Source organism: Montipora capricornis, chromosome 9 (assembly GCF_036669925.1).
Source record: "Montipora capricornis isolate CH-2021 chromosome 9, ASM3666992v2, whole genome shotgun sequence".
Classification (NCBI taxonomy): Eukaryota; Metazoa; Cnidaria; class Anthozoa; order Scleractinia; family Acroporidae; genus Montipora; species Montipora capricornis.
In genome coordinates, this window is record NC_090891.1 from 33,570,610 (window position 1) to 33,585,609 (window position 15,000).

The following is a 15,000-nucleotide window of genomic DNA, read 5'->3' on the forward strand; positions in this document are numbered from 1 at the left end:
GGAAAAGTCATAATTTTATTTTAAACGTCTCAACAAAAGTGTGATAAAATAGATGGGGATTTTTCTACATTTTGTGAAGTTTCGCTTTCAAAAGTTCAGTGCAAAATGTCACGTCACATGTAACGTCATAACAATGACAATGTCAGTGCTGCATCTGCGAACTGAGTAAAATTCAACAAAAACACCAAGAAGAAGGGGGCTAACACTTGGGACAGACAAATACTTTAATGAAAATTCAAGCATATCTCGAAAAAGAAGGTTCATACCTTCTGAAATAGTGCATAGTTTTTATTTCCTTCAAAATTTGGCATGACTATTCCAGGGGGTGAAGGGCACCATAGCTGAAACAACCAAAACCTTTACAAAAATGCTAACCTTAGGCCTAGTGTTTAGGCCTAAGGTTAGCATTTTTGTAACGGTTTGGTTTTCAGCTATGATACCCTTCACCCCCTAATCCCAACCCCAGAATAGTCATACCATTCAAAATTGCATGGGGGTCGCAATCGAATTCTCCTTTTTTTTGTTGGCGTGAAATTGAAATGTAGTAAACTGTTGAATTTTCACAGTTCAATACAGGGTTCAATATCCTGAGATTATGAAATCCATGGTTTTCCACGACATCAAAAGAAATATTTCGCAGCACACTCAACTGGGAAAATAGCTCATCAAGTGTCACTCGCTTACAAGACTGACGGCTCCACTGACCTAAACCAAAGCTGGCTCTTCAATTCATTGGTCAGGATGGTATCAGAATCAAACAAAGGTTGGAAGCTAGAATAAATACCATTTCCCAGGTCAAGTGGCTGCTGACACTGTGAATGTTCTCCATTCCGCAAACATAACTGGTCACGTTCTCGAGATGATAGATGGAAGGCATAACCACAGATTCAGAATGAACAGAAATGGATTGTTTCAACTCTACTGCTGCATAGAAAAGCTAACAGTAAATACATATCAAGTAAAGCTATGATCCTCGCAGTTATGGACGCAATTTTAGCAACTGCTTAGAGAAGCCTGAAAAATTCAGGAGTTCAACGGGGTTTGAACCTGTGACCTCGCAATACCGGTGCGACGCTCTAACCAACTGAGCCATGAAGCCATTGATGTTGGGAGTTCAAACCCCATTGAAGTCCTGAAATTTTCAGGTTTCTCTACCCAATTGCTAAAGTTGCGTCCATAACTGCGAGGATCATAGCTTTACTTGATTTCACATCTGCAGTTCAGTTTATTATGATTCATTTTATATATCACTTTGTTCAGTAAACACGCATTACCGAAAAGAGAGTTCATCTTTCAAAGTCAAATCACCATATGAACAAAAACATCCTCGCATGTCACGCATGCTCGTAACGGCTTTCGAATAATTGACAGATTTCTTTTCTGGGGCAATCATGGAAAGGCCAAAAGCACCAAAGATCAAAGGTAACTGCAATTTTCTATTGGACGCAAAAGTATCACTTGACGCACATCAACCCTCAACATTCCCCTCGACAAACATTGACAGTCTTGGGGAAACAAAACTTGCTGTTCCTTTGGATCAGTCATTATTAAGCTCTTATTGTTCACGGTGTCTTTCAAGGAGTTCCTCCTGACCACACCTTGTACGAGACCTGAGTCCTACTGTACAATGAACTTGACCTTGCAACTTTGTGCAAAACCAGTTGAAAATAAAAAAACCATGACATCTCAATTGCGAAAAAAACTATAAAGAAAAAGAAGTATGCTTTATTGTTTCATTTGGTTCACAACAGTATCAAAAAGGAAATGGGAAGTAAAATGTATATGTAATGGGCACACCAAGGGAGAAATTTAAGCTACAGGAAAGTACAGTGTAATGAGGAGGTGTCACCCCAGAAGCCTATCCCTTTCCTCCAATAGTTTTTTCTTCCTCTGCCAAATTATTTGCCCTATTTAGTGTCGTGTAAAGAACTGTAAAAGGAAATGGTAAAAATGGCAAACTGACATCTACTGAATTTTTACCTCCGTGGACTTCCTATGTTTTTGGAAGAACGTATTAATATCAGGAACTTTTCTTTTTTTACATATTCTCCACCAGGCCTTTAACTTGGAGTAGTCAAACAACAAGCTATGGTGAATTGTCTCATTGACATGATTTGCTGAAAAATAAAAGGGACAGAAATTAACACATCATGTTATTAAGTATCTGAAGTCCATGTTGGAAAAATATGTGCTCAGGGGTGTTGAGTGCTATCTGTGGGTTGCAGGCAGCACTTTTTTTCCCAATTAGCACCAACGTAAATGTAGGCCAAAGGGAGGTGAATAAAAGTGCTCAGAACATGGAAAAGCAAGGCAATAAAGATGAAGTGATTCTTAACACATTGATTCTGCCCAGCTACATCAACAAAAGTAAATGCAATACTTACTAAATATAAAACTAGCCAAGTATCCAGTGACATAGGTAATAATGAAGCTAAGAAGTCCATACCAAAAGAACGAAATTGCATACACAGAATGAGATGAAACACTGTGGATGGAACATGAAAGTTATATTAATAATACAATGTACAATGTTTTGCACTGCAAAACAAAAAAACAAAAAACTAATATACCAAGTGACATTTTTGTGTGGTTTTATGGAATAAAGTGATTCCTGAAGGCCACACTTGAAAGTATTAATCAGTATTAATAACAACTTTATTTGGCAATGATGACAAAGCAAAATGGGTGTTGGCAGCTCAAATTGATGAACTAAAAATAATCGTCATATGTACCCGTAGCCAACCCCCACTAAATCAAATCAAGCTAATTTAATGTTTTTCTTTAATTTGCAACTTGGAATAAGATGATAATTAGATGATAATATGTATGCCAATAACATAAACAATAGGCTTATAACAATAACAGTGCGGCCCAGGGGTTTACGGCACTTGCTTTGGGATCTGGGGAACCCCTTTTCAAGACACATTTTGACCACTGGTTGAATTTGTCCCTGGTAGTCCCCGGCTCACCCTCTCACAGCTGCACTTGTAAATAGCCAACTAGCTTGCCTCAGGCTAGTTGGGAAATTTTTAACAGTTGTTGTTGAATGTTCTGTTCTGTTGTGTTTGTGTTTCATTGGCCCTGAAAAGCCCCTATGGGGAGAGGTCAATTAAGCATGTATTGTACTGTATTGAATTGTATGTATTTCTATTATCAGGGGTATCAATAAAGTTGGCGGCATGTTGTGAGGGAGAAACCAACTGTATTAACAAGGGGCCTAACGGTTCCTTTCTCTAGGGGTGTCTGTGGGCATACCATTTTTAAAAGAACGCTCCCTAATGCCACAATTCAAAAGCAACATTGATGATCATGTTTAGACGTTGCCATTGTCCAAATTGGTTTCAATCGTAGGCTTGAAAGAGTCTGACTTTAAAAATAAAAATAATTATTGTTTCAACTTGGAGAAAAAAGTAGCCGACTTTTCAGAGTGAAGCAGTCAACGGTTTCTCTTAACTGTCAGTACATACTGACTATTGTATAATGATTCCTGGACCATACTGCAAGACTCCTGCTGTTTTGCAAAGTTTTGGTAACAAAATATTACAAATGGCATAAATAATTCATCTCTATTTTAAAAAGGACTAAATTAGCACAGATGAACCTATGTCTGATGGAAATAACTACATGTAGGGCCTGTTGTTTACTTTGTAGTATGCATACATGAGGAATTTCTTGGATTGAGGTTCTACACATGGTTGCTGACATGGCCCACAAATTTTACAACAAAAAAGGGCAAGAATGAAAAGTATAAAAGAGGTAAATCATGAAGTCAACATTTCACTGAAACCATTGTCCTGGAATACACACAAAGATTTTGAAAACTTACTTTCTTGAGGGATGAAGTAGTGTCATATTGCCATTTGTTAAATTCCTGGGACAACCAGATATTGACATGGGCAGTGTGGGATAGTTGGGTGGATTAACAAGTGCACCAATAGCGATCCATGTCACTGCAGTAAAGCCAGTAACAAGTCCAATCCATACACCCTTTGCACTAGCCCGTCTTGTTAAAATTCCCAGAGAAAACAGAGCTAACATTGGGCCTCCTGTAGTCCCAAACATAGTTGAACTCATCTGAAAAGAATTTGCCAGAAATTTGTTTAAAATATTCAAATGTGTGGGGCCATCTCAACATAGCAAAACGTCTGCTGGATGAGAGGTGTTCACACTGTCTTGCTGCATGGCAAATTCACAAAATCTTCAGGAAAAACTGTTCATTTTTCAAAGTCACAATGAACAAAATTATGTGATTTTTGCATGGCCAGGCACAATTTGGCAAATTTCTGTGAAAAGACAATTATTGTAAGAAGGATATGTTGTGGATCACAGTAGCCCCAGTTTAATTTTTTAAGCAAGGTTATTATTTATTTTCCATTGTCTCAGACTTATTAAACTGGTTAGGAAAAATAATAATACAGTGTAATTTTATATTATAATTATTATAACGTGTCCCAAATCACAGCAATATCATGCTGGAAGCTCTGGTGCAAGCTGCAATAAGCAGCCTCAGCAATCCAAAACTTGTCTCAGGATCCGGGCTGAGCCCAACAGCACGGTCTTCTGCATTGTGTGGGTCTGAAGGCCAACATGGATATCCTCTAGGTATTTTTCCAGTCTGTCTGTATAGGTCCCCAATGCTCCTATAACAATTGGTGTAATGGTTAACAGCTTCCAGAGGGTTTTGACTTCAAAGGCTAGATCACGATATTTGTTGACGTTTTCCTCCTCTTTCAGTCTGATTCTGCAGTCACCGGGGCATGCTACACTGTACGTCAATGATTTGGTAGTCCTGCTGGTCTTCTCGACAACCACAATGTCTGGTTTATTGTGGGGTAATTTCTTATCTGTCTGGATGGTAAAATCCCACAATATCTTGACGTCTGAGCTTTCCACCACCGGTTCTGGAACATGCTCACACCACTTATCACTACATTCAACTCTGTAATGCTTGCACAGGTCCCAATGGACCCCTTTGGCCACGTTATCATGTTGGCGCTTACTAAGCAAATGATTTACTGTCTCATCGTTTTTCTTGCATAGTCTACAGCTAGGGTCGTTCTTAGTTCTATCTATCTTCGTCTTCATATTATTATTATTGGAGACTTTACTGAAATATCTTCAAATGATTTTACAACCTTTGCGGGCCTGTAGGCCTGGGCAATGGTGCTCATGTTACTATCCTATAAAACCTTATGACTATGGTCAATCTAACAAATTACGGTGTAATATTGTAAAACTTACATATGCATATTATAGTTAAAAAAGTAAAAGTAGCAAAATTCATAGCATGATCCTTATAAACAATAAAAAAGAAAAAGAAATTTAAAAAAATGTAAATACCGGTAAGACACTATTATATACATCTTCATCATCCATAAATGCCTTTAACCAAAATCAGTTTATGAGAGAAACCTTTTTACAATTTCACAGTTTTGGGAGATGATCCACTTTTGCGAGCGTTCAATAGTTGTCTTTGCTAAGTTGTTATCCAATATGCTGGTAAGTTCTTTTTCAAGATCCTTGTAGTAAACTGCGAGAAAATCAAGGACTACTGTAATGAGCTTAACTTTACGACCTGGGTATAAGTTCTTAATACCTAGTTTTAAATCTATATATTTATCTTTCTTTTGTTTAGTTCTCATTGTGATTGTTCCTGGGTTGCAGATTGTTCCTTCTATGATCATCCATTCTTTATTCTTTTTGTCCAATACACTGATATCCGGTCTATTTGCGCCATTCATTGGACATTTTTCCAATTTCCAGGGAATGTCCCACAACATCTTTGCCTCGTTATTCTCTTGGCTTGGTTGCGGATAAGATTGCTTGTACCACGGGTTAGAATACTCAGATTCTTCAAATTTGTATCTTTCCAGTAAAGCATGGTAAATGGGGCGTAGCATTCTGTCATGTCGTGCTTTATACAGTGACTGTGTTATGTGAGAACAGCCACCCAGAACGTGTGATACTGTCTCCTGATCTTTAAAACAGTGTCGGCAGGACAAGTCGTTATTATTATTATTATTATTATTATTATTATTATTCAATTCAATTTAGACTATGCAATTTATATGAGAATTTATCAAAAATGAAATATTTTTCATTTAATTGTGTGATCCTTTCCTTGTCTTAAGTGTACACATAGGTCTAACCTGCAATATCATATCACCAAGTTTTGAGATTGAGAAAGCCAGCATAAGAGAAACGACTCCATAGACAAAAACTAGCATCTTAGATACCAGTGTTTCCCTCTCAGGTGGAATGTGAGTTACCACTAAAGGAGTAAAATCCTCCACTGTAACTGCTGCCAGGGCATTGAGTCCAGATGCTACAGTGCTGGCAACAACAACAACAAAAATGCAAATTAATTTTTATGTAATAAATTATATCAACAAGTGCGAGTGTTTCATCATAGGTTCCAAACACCTAGAAACTGAATTGTTTCGAGGCATTTGGAACCTATGCTGAAACACGAAGCACAAGTTTTGGATACCCCATAGTCGTGGGACTACAAAATCATGACCTATCGGAAAGGTTACAACTTGATCCAAAGTTAACTTTAGAAAAAGTTACAAACCTGGCAAGACAACGTGAATTGGTAAAGCACCAACAAAGCATACTTGATGGTGGATTTAAATCGAAATCAGTGGAAGTTGACAGTATTGCTAAAGGAAGAATCAAAAAAAGGAGAAATTTCCTACCAAAAACTCTCCGGCAAAACACAATTCAAGCCAAAACTCAGGTTCAAACAACAAGCTTTTGCAAGCACGCCCTACACAGTCCAAAGTTCACACTAACACAACATGACCTAAATGTAAAACTATTCAGTCCCCTATCAGACGTAATATTAAGACTGACCATCTACGACATCTGTTTATTGTTTGCGTGACTTGCAGCTACCGGTAAATTGTGGACTTGTTTTGGTAATAATAGTAGTGGAAGTAGAATAAGAAATGTGTACTGACAAAAGAAATCGTGTAACACATTTTTTAGTGGTTACAACCAAATAGCCTGCGAAAGCATCCATCGTTCCTTCTCGCGAAACGTCCCCAGCGGCAAAGAGCGAAGGAGAAACGGATGCTTTCGCAGGCTAACAACCAAAGGGTTAACAGATTGAGTTTCTTGTTATTTGAAAGACCCTATCTTTAGTTTCTTGCCAATAATTATGTAAACCAAGTGAAGCTATGATCCTCGCAGTTATGAATGCAATTTTTGCAATTGCATTAAGAAGCCTGAAAAATTCAGGACTTCAACGGGGTTTGAACCCGTGACCTTGCGATACCGGTGCAATGCTCTAATCAACTGAGCTACGAAGCCACTGATGTTGGGAGCTGGTCATTTGTGGGTTCCAATGTTCCCGTGAGGAATGAATCAACGATGAAATGATATATGAAATGGATCATATATGAACTGTGGATAGGAAATCAAGTGAAGCTATGATCCTCGCAGTTACAAACGCAATTTTTGCAATTGAGTTAAGAAGCCAGAAATAATTCAGGACTTCAACAGGGTTTGAACCTGTGACCTCGCATTATGAAATCAAGTGAAGCTATGATCCTCGTGGTTATGAACGCAATTTTTGCAATTGAGTTAAGAAGCTTGAAAAATTCAGGACGTCAACGGAGTTTGAACCCGTGACCTCGCATTATGAAATCAAGTGAAGCTGTGATCCTCGTAGTTATGAACGCAATTTTTGCAATTGAGTTAAGAAGCTTGAAAATTTCAGGACTTCAACGGGGTTTGAGTCTTAGTTTTCATAACATCCCTAAGACTTGAGTCTTAGTTTTCATAACATCCCTAGTTTTCTTTGAAAGGGTATCAACCCAATGTAGGAAGACCTTAGGGGACCACCCACCCTTCTCTTCTTCCCTGTCTAGAAATTCATGTCAATGCACATCACTACATGTAAGTGTGTTCTTATCGTTCTTCTCAACTTTAACATCACTTGTGTCTTGGTATACCCACAAAGTGCCCAGCACTAAACTATGCTCCTTAAGTAAAGATAAACAACTGCATTTAATCAAACCTAAAAACTAGTAGTAGCTATTGCTAAGTTCCAACAAGACAATCAATATAATACATAGTTTGCAGATTTGTATCAGAGTGCCATTTTTGGAACCCAACTGAACAGTAGTTGTATTTTTTTTATTTCAAAGTACTGCATCTACTGTTTTAAGTCTTATTTTATCACATAATTATACTACAATTATTGTTTATGTACCTTATTATCTATTTACTTATACACGACCCCACAAGCTGCATAGCTTAAATACTTATCGTGTTTAAATAAAGGTTTTACTTACTTACTTACTTACCTAACAATAGAAATGTAAGCAAAACCCTCCCACACTAAATGTGTCTCGAACAACCATGTAAATGTCAATGTGTTTTACAATATTGAAAGTACTGCTGAAATTTTTGAAAAGCTGTATTTTAATAGGAAATTATATACAAAAAGTACCTTTAAGTTGGATAAAATTAATGTCATGTACAAAATCGCCAAAGGGGTTTCCAGTGTGAGACATGTCATGGGGAATCAAACTCTTCTGCAAAAGTTGTTTCACTTGTAGAGTTTTTATTTTGCAAGATACAGCCGTGAATTATATGTCAAATTGATCGTTCAATTGTGTACTTTACAGACAATAATTATTATTTCCACTGAAAATTAAATTAAATTGTTCACAACAACAAACTGCTCTACTCGACAATGGTAGGCAAGCCGAAATTGACAACAACGGCCAAAAGAACATATACGTTGGTTCAGTCTTGAGCTAGTTCACTGGAGATAGAACATGCTGGTTCGAAAATAAATAATAGAGAGGCAAATATACAAAACACAATGGTCAGAGAAGTAGAAAAAAATTGTTTTCACTCACCATCATAAATATCAATGTGAAATGATCACATCAAAACAAATGCTTTCCTTACTTTATCTTACAATATAGTTTCTCTGGAGTGCTCAAAATTGTTTCTCACTCACTCACTGCATACACAACACTCTGGCGCTTCAGCTTTATTAAGGCTGCCGCCTCGTGAGCCTCGAAGTTGGCAATAATTTGCAAACCTTAACACTTCATTATTATTGGAAACAGGTCAGCAAATGCTTAGACTTTATTAAGAGACACTGTTATAAAAGTTTGGCATGCATCTCATTATGCAAATAACCATCCCTCTCCAAGCTTCATGTAGTTGTCTACAACAATGTATGGTCGGTACAAAGAAGGACAATGGGCAGTTACATGTAACTGTTTACCCTAATGAAGTGATTTAACTTAGTTATGATTTATAAAATTAATACCTTAATGTACCACAGAACAGAGTAGCTACAAAGACTCCTGGAATCCCATGGAATTTTCCAAGAACTTCAATCACAAAGTATGGTAGGATCTAGCGACAGAACAGGTACTATGAGAAAGGAATGATCTTACATCAATCTATCGTGAAACTAACTTAATCCATTGGCTCCTGGGGGTTCCCCACTGATGAGTAAAATCGTCTGGCATCAGACAGAGTAAAATACTGTAACTCTGACCGGTTTAGGCCGGTTTTGGCATCAAAGGGTTAAAATCAGTGGAACTGATGATTGTGTGTGTTAGTATCAAGGAATAAAAAGGCCGCTCATTTTGAATTTTTCAAAAAGGGCAGGCTTTTCATACTCTGTCTAAAATGTTAGCATGTCGCCTCCATTAACCCATTGACTCCTGGGAGTGAGACTTTCGTGTGACAGATTTTATTCTCTCTAATTACGCCAGATGATTTTACTCATCAACTAGGGTGTTTGAAGTGTTAATGGGTTAAAGAGCCATGATTCAACTTTTTTATATCAACACAAATTTCCTTAGTTACACTAGCAAATCATGGAAGTCAGTTTTTTCAATTCACAGAAAAATATCTTTTATCCCTAGTGATTTGCCAATGTCCATCCTTTCAGACGTACCAAACAACTTAGAATACAGTGTAACATACATGTACATAAATAGAAGAGAAAGTAGGACTGTTACCTCATCATCTGAATGTACTTCTCCAGTACTGATAGGGTCGCAAGAGGCATAGAAAGCATAGAGAACTAATCCCGTCAAGGCTGTCACTGATGTATTGAGAATGTTCAGTGGAATATTTATCCATACAGACCTGAAAAAGTAACAGGGCTGCTGTTGTTTTGTCAGGGTTTACTGCAGGTCAGCTTTGAAGAATATTAAACAGCAGAGTTACTTTAATTCACCTGGTACCAAAGCAAAGGATATACAATGTAGGATGTTGGACAAAGGAAAAACAGATTTGTAACTGAGGCTCTACAATAGGGACCTTCAGATCTACGACGGTGACTTCAACAAAAACGTCACCTCAAGATATCACTTTGCTTTATCATAATTCCTTCGTGGTTATTCTATCTTGTTCACTTCTTACAATTTGGGCGAAGTATCCTAAAAATAAATTGGTACGAGCAGTTACAAAGTGAAAATAGAGAATAGAAGATTCTCTGTTGCACACTCACGTTGTCTTCAAAACCTCAAATTTAGTGATTTCACATCCTCCTTATGCAGAGTTACCGCGTTGCTCTTTTAACAATGATATCATTGTTTTGCACTATTGTTGCTGCCGTCGCCACCGTAAAATCTTAAGCTCCCTCATGTCATGTGCCCCAGGTGTATAGTGCTCACAATGTCTATAAAAACCTTAGAGACTAACAACCTACAGCTGTAGCTTCCCAGGAGTTCTTGTAATGGATAGAGCATCCAACCACTGTTAAGGAGGTCGTAAATTTGAATCCTTTCAACAACTCTGGTTTTGCAGTTGTCCTCTCGCCCATTGCCAAGCCATCCTTTGCAGGGGCACATTACACATTCAAAAATCAATATCATTGTTGGATAAAAGCAAATTACCTCTTTGCTTCCTTAAACGATCGTGTTGTCAAGAATCTTTGAACAGCGGTCTGGTTGGTTGCATAAACTGGGAGCATTTGAAATATACCACCAATCAGAAACGTCCATAATGTGGATCGATGTGTTGGGTCTAAAGAAACACTTGGGGAAAAAAATAAACACTGCTAAGTACCAGTAGTCTTGAGAAGTTGTTAATCCTTGTTAAAAAAAAACTAAAACAAAGAATTTATGTGGATCATCAGTGCAAACTCAACTGCATTCTGGGCTAATCAGATACTGCCCTAAGAAAGGAGGAAATGCTGCGCATCTTTGTAGAGCGCCTGTGTGATCTGCCTCATCAGTTTATGAATTACAGGTAATAACACTTAGATGACATGTAATTCTCTATGCATGATTGAGATCTTGCACTCATCAAGTTTCATTACCATGCTAAAAGATTGACAAGCAACATAAAAACTACCCTATTGTTAAACATCTTTGGTCTGAAAACTTACTCAAAGTCAAGTCTGTATCCACTGCGTGCAATGTCAAACACTTTGCCAAAACTACCAATCTTGACAGTTCCAATGATGATTATTGTTGTCATGCCCAACAACATGACAACTCCCTGGAAAACATCTGTCCAAATAACAGCTTTCATTCCACCCTAAAATAATTAAATGTGCATAAGGATAATTATAATACAGACAATGCTGGTCAGCTGTTGCCCCTCACTCCCAGCCCAGAATTGGGAAAGACCCCGGTCAATCATTTTCCTTGAGGGGGATCCTTCACTTGACTGCTAAATCTGGGTCACTTAGCCACTTACATGTATATCCAAAAATGCACCTACATACATGTAGTTGCATGTTCAATTTTGAAAAATGCCCAAAGTTTTCCTTTAGTCTAAGTCACAAAACTTGTCAATTACCAGAGTAGTGTAAAAAGTGCAAACAAGGCCAGTAACAATGGTGGACAGCCACAACGGAAACCCTGTCACTGCAAGAAATGTAAAAAAAAAAGGGTTTGGGAATTGACATCCAAAAAGAAATTCTCTTAACTAAAAGGTTTGGACAGTTTATGAAAAAATTACTATTTTGTGCTGAATAAAATGCTACAAGTATGGTTTACAATCAATCAAATTAATTTAAACACACATTAACCTTTATAGCCCAGTAGCCACTTTTACTCCAGATTTTACTCTAACGCCAGACGATTTTACTAGTTGATGGGGAACCCCTTGGGCTTTTAAGGGTTAAAAACCAAGAGGGCATTACCAAACCACGAAACAGCAAACACTGAAACAGCGAAATGAAACACCAAAAACATCATGTGTGACCCTACCATACTGTGCATTGAATACTAACCAACAAAGGTTGGATTGTGAGATTAAATATTGTTTTAGGCCTTATAGTCCTAAAACATTATTGCTACTGTACTAATCTCAATCTTAAGATTTCCTAATCTTAACCTCAATTACTTAGAAGCAATAAATACTTTAGGTCTAATTAGGCCTAAACGATATTTAATATCAAAATCCAACCTTTCTCGGTTACTACATAAGGTGGAGTCATACATGGTGTTTTGGTGTTTCATTTCACAGTTTCTTGTTTTATAATGCCGAAAAATCCCTTTACCAATTCATGGTTTTCTTCTTGGGAACGTAGTTTCCCTTCATCACGCCACCCAAAACTTTCCTTCCTAATTTCGTGCTTGTCTGCAACATCCCAACCACAACACCGGGAACTCCATGCCCTACTCTTTTCGAATAGTGTGTGGGATCTTTAACGTCCCACAGAGTTTATGAACATTGACGGGCTGTTAAACGGGACCTATGGTTTATAGTCCTTACCCGAGAAGACTTTGTGGATATAGTTACAAAGACAGCACTTTCTCCTCAGTTATTTCAAGACCCTGAGTGTTGGTCTGGCTGGAATCAAACTGGGATCAGAGACATTTGCAACCAACCTTCATATTTTACACAAACAGCAGCATCCCACATAAATACCACCAGGCATCTTGTTTAAAATACACTCTCCTGTATTTAATAATCCCAGATCATTCAAGCTTCTTTTATTGAACTTCACTGTGTAATAGACTACTTTGATATGTATGTATTTTTCCAAGTGCCTACCTGATTGTAAAGTAAGAGAAGGACCATATAATACAATGCCAGTGTACAGCAACTGTAATAAGATAAAGAAATATTTATAATAATTCTGGTAACAACTTACTACTGGAATATGTTCAGTCACATTCATTTTTTTTAAATGACTACTGTAACAGTGTATTACTAGGTGGAATCTTGCTTACAATAAATATTGGTTATTGTGTGCATGCATGCAAGTCAACCCTAACCTACTACCAGTATTCAAAGAACTTTGTGAATACATGTACAGTATGTGAGAATGAGCATCATCCAGGCATTGTAGTGACAATTGAGCAATCAGAATTATCAAAGCATGCACAGTTCTAAGATGTATAAACAGAATCAAACATGCATCAGATGTCTGAAAAACGTTTGTGCAGACTTCAGTGAAGTTATTTGATGTAGGAAGTACATGTATCGTACACTGTATCTAATGCCCCATTTTCAAAATGGTAGATTTTACTTAAGTATGATACATACAGTTTGTAATACAAACACTGTAGAGCCTAACATCCTCACACTGAATGAAAATCTTTTTTCCAAATACTGCAAGGATTAAAAAAAAAAAAACAAAATATATTAATATCAAAGTAATGGTTGGGGTATTGGGTCATCAATGTGAAAATAATAATGTTCATCCTTCTGCTTGGGTCAGAGATACTGTAAAGGAATAACACACTTCGATTTGTCACATTTACCCCACCAAATTATGTTCCAAACCCTCCTCAGCAAAACACCAATGCCCACATAATTTTGGAAGAATAGTAGCCCCCTTCACCTGTTCTCTTAAGTGCCAAAAAGAACATTTTTTAACTTGTGTGATCCCCACAGCCCAACCTCGTTCCCAGGGTCCCTCTTTTCTGCATCCTTTGTCGTTACATACATACAATGTACATACTTAATTGATCACTCCCCATAGGGGCTTTGAAACAACAGAAGACAACAACTACAACTGTTAAGAATCCCAACTGGCCGGAGGCAAACCAGTCGGCTATTTACAAGTGCGTCCAAGAAGTTGAACCAGGGACTACCAGGAAGAAATTCAAGGAGTGGTCAGAACAAGTCTTAAACCAGGAAACCATTCAAAAATTGAAGTAATTACAAGTAGCTGACACAAAGCATGGGAAAATGTGCACGCATGAGCCATGCTTGGTTTTGGTTTTATTTCTGATTGGTTAAAAAAGTGGTGCAAGAACTTTGAACCAATCATTGGGTGAAACCAATTGAAAGCAATTCGCTAATTACTTTTGACACTTAATTGAAAACCATTCTAGCAGCTTGCATTCAGTCTCTTAATTAACCCTCTCCCTCCTGGGAATAAGACTTGCAGATTTTACTCTAATGCCTGACAATTTTGCAAAGATATGCCAACCTACATGTAGTAGATGATCTTTAATGGCCCACCCACCCCACTTTCCCCAAAAAATAGATAATGATGAAGAAAAGAAGAAATGCCTGTAAATGTCAAGGACAAGTAATGATGAGCATGACAAACAAAAAAACATACGAAGAAAATTAAGTTACTTTGGATAATCTGGACTTTCTGGGGTTTAGGTATCATTTTTTTTGCCTTGCATATTGATTCAATCGGGCATTGTCATCTTTGTCTCAGCTTCCTGACAATAAGGCATAGTGGCAACACTACAGTGTACATGTAGTTTGAGTTTGCGTAGTGGGAAGGTTCTACAGGAGAAGGTTATTAGCCCACTGCCCTACCTAGAGGATAAGGGGATCACCCCTTGTCTGGCCTTGTTGACTCACAGGATACCAGATACAAGACACAGGCTTTGGAGAAACAGAGTGCCAAGGATGGCCTGAAGAATGAATGTATGTAAGTACCAATCAGAATGTTGGTGTGATGGTTGGATGGGAACAGATTGAGGATGTGGTTGAGTTCAGGTACAGCTGTACCTTTCGTGAATGAAAAGAAAAAATGGAGGAAAACACTTCATTAAGTTTCCATGTAAGTTCTCTGGGCATACCTTCCCCTAA

At 37.7% G+C, this 15,000-nt stretch overlaps 1 protein-coding gene across 2 annotated transcripts in view; it reads right to left on the minus strand.

Moving 5' to 3' along the window:
• The window catches only part of LOC138016928 (sodium-coupled monocarboxylate transporter 1-like), a 21,829-nt gene that overhangs the window by 3,104 nt on the left and 3,725 nt on the right, over positions 1-15,000 (minus strand). For both annotated transcript variants that reach the window (XM_068864102.1, XM_068864103.1), the window contains exons 2-12: positions 13,489-13,554; positions 12,994-13,045; positions 11,791-11,858; positions 11,375-11,526; positions 10,881-11,021; positions 9,999-10,128; positions 9,296-9,384; positions 6,150-6,333; positions 3,827-4,074; positions 2,385-2,485; positions 1,981-2,117 (exon numbers count right to left, since the gene is read on the minus strand). In XM_068864102.1, coding sequence (XP_068720203.1) covers positions 1,981-2,117; positions 2,385-2,485; positions 3,827-4,074; positions 6,150-6,333; positions 9,296-9,384; positions 9,999-10,128; positions 10,881-11,021; positions 11,375-11,526; positions 11,791-11,858; positions 12,994-13,045; positions 13,489-13,554 — 1,368 coding nt within the window. The remainder of the gene's footprint in view (positions 1-1,980; positions 2,118-2,384; positions 2,486-3,826; positions 4,075-6,149; positions 6,334-9,295; positions 9,385-9,998; positions 10,129-10,880; positions 11,022-11,374; positions 11,527-11,790; positions 11,859-12,993; positions 13,046-13,488; positions 13,555-15,000) is intronic.